The sequence below is a fragment of the Achroia grisella genome, unplaced genomic scaffold (genome assembly GCF_030625045.1).
Source record: "Achroia grisella isolate CSIRO2021 unplaced genomic scaffold, CSIRO_AGI_Agris_v1 utg152, whole genome shotgun sequence".
In the NCBI taxonomy this organism is placed as follows: domain Eukaryota; kingdom Metazoa; phylum Arthropoda; class Insecta; order Lepidoptera; family Pyralidae; genus Achroia; species Achroia grisella.
The window spans coordinates 1,170,838-1,184,671 of NW_026712648.1; the positions used below are offsets into that span (position 1 = coordinate 1,170,838).

At 33.2% G+C, this 13,834-nt stretch overlaps 1 protein-coding gene across 3 annotated transcripts in view; it reads left to right on the top strand.

Moving 5' to 3' along the window:
- Positions 1 to 13,834, top strand: part of LOC131840953 (semaphorin-2A) — a 159,216-nt gene that overhangs the window by 138,390 nt on the left and 6,992 nt on the right. For all 3 annotated transcript variants that reach the window (XM_059189174.1, XM_059189172.1, XM_059189173.1), the window contains 2 exons: positions 793 to 1,051; positions 2,288 to 2,442. In XM_059189174.1, the coding sequence (XP_059045157.1) occupies positions 793 to 1,051; positions 2,288 to 2,442 (414 nt within the window). The remainder of the gene's footprint in view (positions 1 to 792; positions 1,052 to 2,287; positions 2,443 to 13,834) is intronic.

Here is a 13,834-nt window from a genome sequence, read left to right on the forward strand (position 1 = left end):
AACTTAATATTTTAATTGTAGCGCTGCGTGTTGTCACGTGCATTTTAAAATAGGAACTTTATATTTATTAATTTAACGCTGTATAACCTCTAAAACAACTGGTTTATACTTCACATTTTCCTGTAGGAAAACCTTCATTAATGAGACTTGGCAGTTATTACGCTAACTCTTCAGTAAATTATAGTTGATATTCAACATTTAATGTGACATTGATCATTTTAGAAACTAGTTTAATTGTTGCAACAACTTTCGGAGACATCGAGATAATAAAGTTCAGCAGCCGCAATTATAACAATTTGATAGTCAACTCTCGCAAACTTTAGACAACTAAGAGTAGATTAGACATTTTGACGTTGCTTGATAAATTTTCTCTTTAGTTCTTGTATTGTTGGGTATAGTTTTATATGAGTTTTATTAATGCGTTTAGTACTTTCACAAATGTATTATTATACCTCTTGATATACCGTGACAATTTTGATTTCATTAACAGATCAAGTGGATATGTCTCTGTAATATAAAGTATTCCTAACGCGTCTAATATACATACATTGATAATAATAATAAGAAATAGGTAATAAATTAATTTAAAAGAATGATGTAGTTAGCTAGCTGTTAAAGTGAAATTATTTTATTACTTCAACGAGCATAAGTTGAAACTTATTACATAGTTGTATGAAATATTGGACTTTGGACAATGCTATTCTAATTATTACCAGTGCTTACAAATATCTCTGAATTCTTAATAATAAGACTAGGTGAATGCAATTCTTAATAAAAATATTTTGTTTACAGAAAGCATCTACAAAATACCGAGCGACGACAACCGTTTTTATGGAGTATTCACAACAGCCTCTACCGGTCTTATGGGTTCTGCCATTTGTACGTTTACCGTCAGTGACATTCAGAAGGCATTCGAGGGCAAGTTTAAAGAACAAGCCACTTCCAGTTCGGCCTGGCTTCCAGTCATCAGCAGCAAAGTACCGGAGCCCAGACCTGGCACTTGTGTCAATGACACGTCATCACTACCAGACACAGTACTAAATTTTATTAGGTATGTGTGTATTCCGTAGTGTGATCACTTAAAAATCCAGCGGAGGCGATAGATTAATAATAATTAATCTATTCTTTTTATAGTGTATATAATGTGTAAAATGATTCCTACCAATATAAGCATATATTTTATTATATTTCCTTCAATATTTTACTTATAAGACCTCAGAAATAAAAATAATACTAAGTATATACCAAATTAATTTATTTTCAACAACAGCCGAGTTCAAATGAGCAAGAGAGCGGTATTGTAGTTATTGTAACAACGCGCCGGACGTAAACAAAGTACAAAATCGTCACTTAAAAACGTGAAATGCGATCCTGTCGGTGCTACGCCGTCGTCTCCAGCGATTCCAGAATTTCCACGCTCATTGAAATCCACAGGCACTTTTATCCTCGCGACACGTCCTGTTAATTATCCAACGCTCTCACCCAGAGAGCGTTCAATTATTTTTTTTTTCATCGCTTTCACAATCCCCATGTGGAAACGTTGAGATTTTAACACTTCACCTGAACCACTGTACTGAAAATAGTATAATAATTTTTTATTCACATCCCGAGTGGATGTTTTAATTAAACGTATGTTATGTTTTGTTGCAACATTAAAGCTTTTTCTTTCTACACGGCCTACACGTTGACGCGTCATCTCTGAAACATTATCGTACGACATTATTGTACGACATGCGACAATAGCACGGCTGTCGCTGTCGCTACGTGCGCCACGTCGTTATCAACATTCCCGTAATGTTTCCGTCGACTCGCTTCGATGACTTTCCTTTATTAGACACCTTTACACTCTAGGGCATTGTAGAATAATTTTAGAGCCCTATTAATAGATCCACGCTCGATTTACAAGTATTAATTTAGTATTTATTGATTTCTAATTTACACGGAATACTCATTAAGTTGCGGCATTTCGTAGTGTGTATTTATTTAGGTTATTAGGTCCAGTATACCACATCCAATTTCGTTACTTTACACTGCGAGTTTAATATAAAACATATTTAAAATGTATTGTTAGAATAACGTCGAGTGACCATCTCTATACATAGAAATGTATTTACATAGACATTGAAAATATAAATATAATCCAATTCGTAACTACTCTTCAATAAAATTATTCAATTACTATATTATAAATAGATACCGTAGAATATACTATAGCATATTATTTATTTTATTACATTGTCATGTAACACACAATAGACAATTTTTTGAGTATATTGTTTATTTCCAGATCTCATCCACTAATGGACAGCGCCGTCTCCCATGAGAATGAAAAGCCTATTTACTACAAAAGAGATCTGTTCTTCACCCGACTGGTGGTGGACAAAGTTAAAGTCGATATGCAGGGCCATCAGCTTGACTACACTGTATACTACGCCGGCACAAGTACGTAATTGTTTATTACTTATTAACTTACGACGTAGAATATGAAGACTATATGTCATTCTATATGTATTCAAGCACGGCTATATATATTCACGCTTCATATAAGCAATTGTTTTTAGGGGCTATTCAATCTTGTTCTGCAGCATGGGGTTTTTCAAGGGCCGTATACTTGTTTGCTACCTACATAGTATAAAAAAACCCGAAATCATTTACAAATAAATAATTTATTATTATTCGTTTTAAAATTTAGTTCGTCGTAAGTCTATCAGTTGAGTCGTATTTATTATTTAAAAAAATGTACAAAAAGCACTAGCTATTAACTAGTGATACTTAAGTAAAGTATGTATAAATTAATATAACATAAATAACACATAGTTAAACACTAATACGAGCAATATGCATTAAAATGTTATTTAACTGGCATGCAAACTTCATTTAAACTGCAACAACTCGCGTTTTGTTGAAAAAATTATTACCTACATGTTTGACAACTCAGGGTTAACTTTTGAACTAGACAGATAGAAATTTACATACAAAGAACCAGGATAATGCTCTGCGAGGTAATTATTAAGATTTGAGAAATTAGGTTGGCAAAAACATAAAATATGCATGAAAAAACATTGAACCGAATTCACAGATGAATGCATGTTGCTTTAAAAAAAAGTTTATAAGTGGTTTAAATATTCTCAATATAGAAAACTGTCTCTCTCTCTCTCTCTCTCTCTCTCTCTCTCTCTCTCTCTCTCTCTCTCTCTCTCTCTCTACCCACGGTAACATAACCCACTAACAGTAAGCATATCTCAAAACAATGTGCACGTGACCGAGCTTGCGAAAATCAAATGCGGATACGGGGGATGACATAAAATTTCAAAAAAGCAAACAAATTTAAAAATGTCCGCCTGCTGGGAAATTAAAAGAATGAAAGTGGCACAAAGGCAATAATTCGTCTCGCCGGTGACGGCCGACGGTCGGCCTCGCGTCTGGATGCCATTGGATTCTACTCACAAACGAGTTCATGCACGTTCAACTATGAACAGAGGATTTGGTTTAAAACACCAAAAACCTGTTAAAGGTTTTGTTTCTAGGGAAATTGTGTGCAAAATTATCCAAAAGTTGTCTTATACACACTTTTAGCACCTTAGAGTATTTTCATCTGCATTGTCCATATATTATTATAATAATAAGCCACATGAAAAAATTACTGAAATAAATGAAAAGGCATTGTTATAGATTTTCTTTTAAAATAAGAATAGTTAATAGAATATAAAAATCGTTGTAAAATTTAATATTGTTTGTTTAATCTAAAGTTTAGTAATCTGACTCTACAGGCTAACCAGACAAATGAAAATTGAATGCAAGGCATATACAATTTTCATCTGTCTGGTTATGCTGCGAATAATATTGTCTATTATTTTTGAGGCCACTTCTGGGACTCCTAAAATAACGCGAGATGCAGAAACACTATACCCATTCATGTGAAAAAACACTATATCCTATACCTAATCTTATATAGTTACAATTAAATTGTGTTGGCGGGTTTAAGTAAGCTTTATACTTATCATGACTTTCTCCTAATACTTAATCATATATGAGTGTATTTATCTTACTAATATTATAAACGTGAAAAAGTATCAAATATCCACCCATCCATTCATACTCGGAATGAATGTATGTGTGGATGTTTTTTACTTTTTAAGCAAAAAATACTAAACGGATTTAGATAAAACTTAACACTTACATAGCTTATATATCTGAATAACATATAGGCAATAATTTAAATAGATATAATGTAAATTGGTAGAAATATAATTATAAATGTTAAGAAAATGTAATACAGACGAAGTTGCGCGGATCAACTAGTATATATAGTATTAATATTGTTACAGACAGACAAACATATATAAAAACGCAATAAACAACCCTTTAACCTTTCTAATGATTTTAAATATTTTATATACTTAATTATAACTTGACGTTAAAAGCCTATTAAATTTGTCGCGAAGTAGAAAGTATTTTCATTTTTGTCGCCTATTCAAGTGTACGTATGGGGTACGGTTAGTTTACGTAGTACATGACAGGTCGTATATAGAGCTCGATCCAACCGCAGAGGCTGTACGTCACATTTCCACTGCCGCATAAATTCGGCCCGCCGTCTAAACAACGCCTCCGAGTGGTAATTTTCGCTTGTGTTGTTGCAATTTTCACCAATTTTCGTCGAAAATCGTTCCCGACCAAACCGCCCTACCATGAAGCTACGGACTGGATTAAACTCACGTAGATATCTAACGAAGGGGGGTTCGTTTACGGAACAACTTTTACGAAAGGCGAGCTACGTTTGAGTTGCCGTTTGAAATGCTTGTGTGTGGAATATTAAATTGTTTAAACGTTACCTTTGACGTTCCCTCCCTTTCTATAGCCACGTACCGTTATAATTACTCTAACTTAATCTGCACAATGTAACTTTATTTCCACCTTCTGTAGATGTTCCCTCACAGATACATTCGCTGCGCTTAATTGCAGAGCTCAATCGCAATACACGAACGTTACCTAACCAGCTTCCATTACGCAGATGTATAATAAATAATTTTGTAACTATATACAAACCGCAGCAAAGAGGAAGCGCCCGTAAATCCGAAACCCTCTTAGTTCGCTATTATTTAGACTCGGAGCGCAAAATAAGTTGCACGAGATTCCGTCACAAAGAGCTCGAGGCGTCCTGTGAAAAAGGACAGTTTACTCTTTCAATAAAGAGAGAGTTAGTGTGCTGGCATCTACGGCTACGATATTGCCTCCCCGCTTAGCCCATTTTGAGTGCTTACCGCGTTATAATATGCATTAAACTGCACTAGCGAAAAGTTGTACGGGCACTGAGACACAGGGGCAGGAGGTGCTATCAGACAATGAGAAATGAGCGCATGATGCTTTCGCAATGCGGGCCCCTCGCCTCCTCTGGTTCCATTTGTTTTATCGAGCCTAAATCACTGTTGCTAGACAAGTTTTAAACACCCCGCCCCGAGGTTGATAAAAGTTTGACAGCGACTGTCATGTACATACTGAGCTCGTGTTTGTCAATGAAGGGAGCCGAGGTATCAAAGACGTTAAGAGTATTTAGAAGTTAACGAAGTTAATTAAATTCCCCGAGTTAGACGTCAACGCCGGGACTCTTTAGTATCAAGGGCGCCTTTGTAAACAAACCAACATAATAACGTTCACGTATCGCGTGAGTACAGTCTCTGTAACAACAGTCTCGAAACCTAATTACAACGCGTTTGTTTCGAAACACGAAAGAAGAGCCGTACTAATTTTTATGATTCACATATATAGCTGGTTTTAGAAAAAGTTTAGTACGAGGTAAGTGGAATCAAATTACAGTCTGTGGCAGAGATCGGCTTTGACATCACGTACAATCACGCCTCGGGTACTATTAAAAACGATTTAAAATTCACAGTCGGCTTGATGGTCGAGTCGCCAGTGAAACGTTATAGCCATTTGATGATATAATTATATCGGTCGTACTAGACCTCTAAAATGTATAGTCCTTTGATGTTTTGAAATTTAGTTTCTGGAACTTTCAGCATGGCTCTTATACTGTGTAAATGGATTTCGTTGGTAAATTGCCAAATAAAGTCTACGGAGGATAATAATTAAAGAAACTTTCGTTCTTAATAGCTACTAATGTATATAAATTATAACAGAATTTATTTTAAATTGAATTCATAATGTATTTTAAGTTCATAATATACGTATTACGTAGTAGTTTACGTAATTTAAAAATGTAACTATTGTAGTAATATTAATATTTTTAAAATATGCATTTCTTTTACTAGTATTATAAAATTTATTACATTTAAACAATCGAGAAAATCTACACCTGTATTGATCTATTCATTCCTCCAGTTACTAAAGATCTACCTATATGTTTTCTTTTTTTGCATTAAATTAGTAACAAATTTAATAAACTGTTTCTTAAATCATAAATTAGTAATATGAATTGTATTTAAATAATTTATTCAAAGTTACCCATCAATTTACTGTACTTCTATATAATCTTTGATTTGAAATTTGTTTAATCTTTTACTAGAGTCTTTAAGCTATTCCTTTAACAAATAATTAATTATGAACTAAAATTCTAGGGCTCTTATACGACACTAATTACCAATTTTCAAAATATATATTATAAATTATTAAATGTATCTAAGGCAATTTTATTAATGCTATGAGAATAAATATGGGTAATAATTTACAAAATAACATAGCATGCATAAAATGTAGCGATACGCATCGAATATCGCTCTTATAAGTATCGGAAACCCATTTGCTTAAGTGCATGAAGTCTAAGTTTTGCCATAAACATGAAATGCGGTTTCGCAAAATGATATGTTAAGGTATCGGTGAGGTACATCGATTGGAGTGGCGGCAGAGTTATTGTAGGACATACTGGTGCTCGGCTAACGGTGCATTCGCTAGAAATTACGACTCTCTTGGCTCCTGACGAACGTCTGCCTCTAAAGCTGTATATCGAATCTCAATGACGTTCATAGCCCGCAAGACGAAAATCAACTATATTTATTACTTAACAAGTTACGATGCCGTGCATAATACAGGTACTTCAAACTTAATTTAGATAACTCTTTACTTCAGAATCATATATGCTTATCTTCAGTTGACAGCAATATTAACTTTTGATGAAACATAAAAAATCTCTCCAACATATGTATGTTGCCCGAAAGATCTTTCATTTATATTTTAGTTACGCCCAATTTCAGGGCATAGTTTTAGTTTAGTATCGATTTCAGACGTAAATTAACCGGAATTGAAACTATGAGTGCTATATATATAGTATGATGCTAGTGAGTAGTAGACATAGTTGAATTCTGAGATTTTATATCGATTTACTGTAGCGATCGAGGACGTAAAGTTCTAATGGAAAATAAATTTGCAGTTAAACAGTCCAACTTTTGCAAATTTATTTTTCATTTCGTTTGGTTTACATTGTTTTTTATAAATACTATTCCATCAACCAAAATTCTTATTTTACGCTAATAATTTTAATGGATCTAATAAAATATTCAACAAAATTATTTTCTACATATTATTAACGGACTATTTAGTATGTCATAGTTAGAATTAAAACATTCGGAATGTCATTTCAAAATATATTAAAACGGGTCAATATGTTCTTTGCACCATTGAAACAGTTTCAGTCTGACAATACCTTAATGAAGCTTAAATCGAAAACCCAACACAAAAATCCATTTCAAACATTAGCGAAATCAATTTTAATAATTCGCTGCAGTAAAATAAAATCCAATCACAAATCCATCACGGCCCCCGCCGGCGATTTATAAAACGATCGCGCCTTCACACAAATACAAAACAATTAGTTATACCTATAATTAGCATTCGAAACGCGTCCAACAAGAATAAACATTGATTTTTTATTCCCCCAAAAATGGAGGGAGAGGCCGCGGTCCCGGACGGGACCGGGAATACTAATGTGTTCACTTTTGAACGCTTATTCGCGCCCCGCTAACGGCATCCAACGTTTTTTGCATAAAACATCTCATCAAAGGATTGCTTAGGACCCACAGTATATTGAATATCAAAAGGTGTACGAACGAGAAAGTTTTTGGAGGTGGGGCGGTCGCGGCATCCCTAATGCCGGCCACCGTGAAAACCTTCTTTAAAAATACACCTTTGAAACGTGTTCGGAATAACCGAGCGCTTAACGGGTATACGCTTATTTCGCATCTCAAATATAATATTTATGGCATAAATAAACATTGAACCATTTGTTTTGATACCAGAATAAGTACGAGAGAATAGCAAAAATTATGATTTTAAATATTATATATACTTCTAAGGATATTTTAAGTGATTTGCATCGCTAAAAACTAAGTACACTAAAAAGGGAAGTGTAGAAAGTCGGATTCGCCCTATTTCATTTTGAGATTTGAATTATGAGATTGAGGTGTTTGAACTATTTAGTCCCTTTCCTTTTGCTTTTGCTTTCCTTATGCTAATAGATAAATGCGTTAATAGAAGGTTTATAAATATATTGGTGTGTATATATGTCACTTGCAGTGATACTTAAAAGAAGTTAATAAAACATTTTCAGTCCATAATGAAACATAAAATTATTCATATTGATTGAGTATATAGTATAAAAGAGGTCAGGGGTGCAGGCTGATTCCTTGATAGTCACATAAAATTTCGCGAGCGACGAATCTCGTAAAAGTCGGCCGAGTACTCGTAGCAAACGTTAAAAAGCCACGTTCTTCGATTTACGGCGCCTATAAAATACATATTGCGATCCGTGATAAAAGTCCCTGCCGAATTCGCTCATACTGCCAATCGAAGAATTTATCTGACATGTCTTACATTAGGAAACAGGATTATCTACGTTTATGTTATAGATATTACAGATTAAATTGCGAGTAAATGAGAATGATTTGTTATCAATAATAAAGAAAAAATATTTTTGTATTACTACATGTATATACATATTCATAAACGAAATCACACACCTGCATCCAGTCCCAAACTGAACTGAAGATGTACTGTTCTCCTGACAGCTATATTGAAATATTGATTTTTTTTATATACATACTAATAACATAAAACCAATAATTTCAAGTCAAATTATTTGAAGTACATATAACAAAATTAATAAATACAACGGCATTATATTAATAGTTTCGCACAAGGACAACCCTTGGGATGAATTGTAAAATATGATTACTCCTTATATCCGATCTAAAAAGCTTACTTATTCAAAATCTAGAAATTGTATAGTATATTGTTATAAATATTCAAAAATGAATTAGCCCCAGTACAAACTTCTTAAACGCACTAATAACGACAACGCATCATTGCGGAAATCCCACTCGTACTCTAACCTGCAAATCTATACGTTAAAGATGGAGTTTTTTTTATGAAAAGCAATAAAGATGTTAGAGCTACTTTGTGTTTGGGAATTTATACCCATTGGAGGAATAAAACTTATATTGTTCAGGGATCGCAAAAAAGTTTTCACTTAGGCCTGTCGAAGCGAAATGTTTATTGGATTGCGGGATTATTTCTTTCGTAACTGCTTTTTGGAGGCATAAAATATTTTTAGGATATTATTAAAAGAAACGTAATTAGCCCTGCCACCCTACGCCTTTAAATAATCGTTAAAACTAATATCGATAACAAATAGATATTTTGTTCATTTTTTTCGAACTTTTGGATAGGTATCCAAAAGTTCGCACAATCGAGCAAATGATTTGGATTGGTATCGCACAATCGAACAAATGAACTGGAATGACTTTTCTAAATGTTGGATAATGAAAAAAGAATATGTACATACTAGCTGACCCACGCAACTTCATCTGCATCACACTTACTTGATCTTATATTGACTTTATATGACATTATATTTCGCCCAATTTACATAATAGCTTTTAAAATTATAGCCTATCTATTGGTGTATTGTCTTACCTATATTACTATAAAGTTTCATCAAAATCCGTTCAGTAGTCTTTGCGTGAAAGAGTAACGAACATCCATCCATAATCAGAAAATTTCGCGTTTATAATATTAATATATATATTAAGTTATTAAGGTGGTACACCTGAACATATTTAGTTTAATGGCTATTTCTACACAAGTTACATTTTCTTGCGATAAAAGCAAAATACTGATAAAACAAGGAGCATGGTATGTAAAAAAGACAGGACAGTAATTTTGATAAAGTGTGTACAATAATGCTACTGTAGCATAAGCTGATAAGTATGTACTGAATGTCATTTTATTATACGAGATTTTCTTGTTTCGTTTTCCTTCGCAATTTCCTTACGAAATTCGTTATTCGTTACCGTTAGCGGGGCAGTCCTAGGGGAGATGGCCGTCCGGTCGCGTACAATGTGGGATTGTTTAATTATTTTGCTCGGTTCGACCATGATCGGAATTAATGACTATAACTGAAGATATTTATAGTCCCTAACGAAGGATTAGATCTAACGTATACGCGTCCATTACTATACATCCAAATTACATGAACTGACAATGAGAAAATGTTCAATCTGAGTAAACAATCCTCTTAAAAGGTTTACGAGTTAATTAAATATTCAGTTCATTTGAAAGGCTCGAATAAATTATTGAGTCTTTTTTGGAAAACCTACTTTGAAATTTTAATTGTTTTCAAAGTTTAATGTAGCTCGATATTATTGAATAAAAGTAAATAACAATTCGGTCGGACGCGCACCGCGCTGTTTGTTGGAGATATCTTAAAGGGATCATGTAAATTTTATCTTACAAAAGATTACAAATTGGATCTAAATATATAGACAAATAACCTTGTCAATCTTCAGCTAAAACAAAAAGGAAAGAGATTTATATGATTATAAAACAATATATAGTAAACTATACTTGTATAGCAGAACTTCCAAACCTTTTTCTTGCTATTACATGCCAATAATAAAATTAAATTATAACATTACTTAAGTAATTTTAATAAGTTTAAGATTTTCTTTATAAACTTAATTTGATCGATTTTATAATTCATTCTTGAATATAAAAATGTAATTATATATGTATATGGGTACATATAGATCATACTTATCTAATTCAGAAATGTATATACTATATTAATCCAGAAGATTAGGGACTCGTGATTACAATGTAATGTATACCAGCCATATAAGGCATCTACGTCTCATGATTATGTATTTAACAGTGAATATTTAACCGAATATAATTACTCGCTGCCTTCGTAAGACAACTTCTAGGAAATTAAAATGTCTATACAAGTAGGTACAATTCTTAATCCAACATTAGCGAACATCTTTAGAATATTAATAATTACAATTCACAACGTTATAACACGCTGTTTATACGCGCACCTTCCTGTAAGGGGGAAAGAAATATATAATGCGCTACTACTTTTCACAAAACACTTCGTCCTTAATAATAATAATAATAAATAACCCTGGACACTTAACACTGGCACAGTGTTAAGTGTCCAACCAGTTCCACGGCAAGCAGAGCAAAATATTTTTTTTTGTAAACACATATATCATATACATAGAAAACACCCAAACCGATACAAACAATCATACTTATGAATACAAATGTTGGCACCATGCGAGGAATAGAACCTTCGACCATCGGAATTAAAGCTGTAAAGCGGTGTCCTTAAAGCGCCATAATTTAGAAGTTTACAAGGTTAAGTCCTTCTCTATCCCAAATAATATCGGTATACAAATTTTCAAATTATATTGAAGTTAAATCTCCAAGAAGTCACAAACAAACCAAAATTATTTCAAATGTACTTTGCTAGCAATGATTTATGAAAGGGTGTCTACTACATATAATATTGACACCCTCATATTTCAATATAATTTGGTGACCCAGCACCTTACGTCAAGTGTGAAAGCTTAAAATGTGTAACATCGGTACTGTAAACAGATTGGAGACAGCGCCGTGTACAGCTTTCCCGCATTTGCTTGCAGACAAGTTTGCTGAATGCTTTCCCGTGTAGCTATTATCACATCAACCTACTTAAGAGCAAAAGGGTTTGTGCGTATAATCTGTATAGTTATTTACATGTGGATATTGGAGTACTGTATAAATATAATTAATATATTTGTTTATCTGCCTATCTTCACTAATTATAATTAAGACAGCTTTATTGTAGTATGTATATTGCAAATTGTTCTAGGTATAGTGGTAGTAATATCATTGATGATATATAAAATACAGTTAAAAAGTTGTCTACAATTGATACTTCGTAGTTGTTGAATAAATTAACTTATAATAATTTTGCAATTGTATGTTTACTATTTTAAAAAAGAATTATAGTACCTTAGTTGAAACAAGTAGTCGTAGTTGCAACCAAGTTTTTTAATGGAGCAATCGGATCCATGTCGACTTGCCAAATTCCAAAGTGTCACTTTGCTGATTACATACATTTTCTGCGTATATTCCTTAATTGCATGCCTAATAATTTAATTACCATCAGAGGATTGGCTACATTAATTAAATCCAATCAATGCTAACTCTCGTTTGTAACTCACTATATCCATTACTCGGTAGCTCTTAGTTCCTTCATACGATATTCAGCCGACATAATTACTGGCACTTGTTCGCGTCAATCAAAACCATTCCGCCATCGCAGGATACTAATGGGCTTCGATGTCAGACTGACGGCACTGTCGCCTATAAATTATACTTATTACGTCGGATATATCACGCTGGCACTCTCAATATTATTAAGATGTATTAAACGTACGTATAAGGCCGATATATGTAAATATATAGTTAAATCAAGCTATGCCTGCTTAGCTTAAACAATGTACGCAACACTAACTAATTATACCGATATAAAAACATGTAAGTAGAATAAAAATATCGAAATGTGACAAAACAAATATTTTTGTAAACGAATATTATATTGAAAAAATTTTTGATTTATTGTTTGTAATGAAAAAACTCCAAACTAACTAATCTTATTTTTTTTGTTCTTTTACTTATTGACAGCTACTTCGTCAATGTTTCACATACGGTGTTTTATGAAAAAAGAATAGAGACCTCATTGTAATTGCATCCTTGCTTAACCAAGACTAATTGCTACTCTCTGTTTTGAGAACAGAAGAAAGTACTTACGCTATTCTCAATATTCAAGAACGAATACATATAGTTAATGCCACATGTTATTCACATACACAATAACAATATTATCGTTAATTGCGCACCGGCTTAATATAATTACTGATTTATAACTCAGCAACTATAACGTAACGAACAATAATACGGCCTGCGCCATTCCTAGGGGTGAACACAACATTGGGCGACACGTCGCGTTACTATTGTACGTAACCCGGTTAGGTAATTTCAGTACATGCCTCTAATCCAATTAGCTATTAAGATTCGTGGCCCGAATATTAATTCGCTCCCGATTCGACTTTGTAAGGAGGCTGGAGGCCGCTCTACTAGCGATACTATTGCCTTATGTGGAACAAATACAACGAAACGTACGCAAGTCGAATCTTGGTCACGTGCGTAATGCCAATTGTGTACTATTGATTATTTGGAAACATAGAATATATACACACTACAACATATTTACACTGATTTTAGATTTAACATTCTTTGTTATAATGATATATGTGTGTGTAAATATAAACTAGTATACATAATACTATATATATAGTACACTAGTAATTACTAAGTTGATTCATGAATTCAAGAAAATATTATATAATTGTCATTGGGAGAACTGGCATCTAAGACACAGGCACGGCCTAGTTTAGATGCTAGTGGCACTAATAATTTTAAACCAATAATTTATCTTACATAATATTCTAACATAATATATAGTAGTTAATCTCGTTTCACGTATTTGTATACG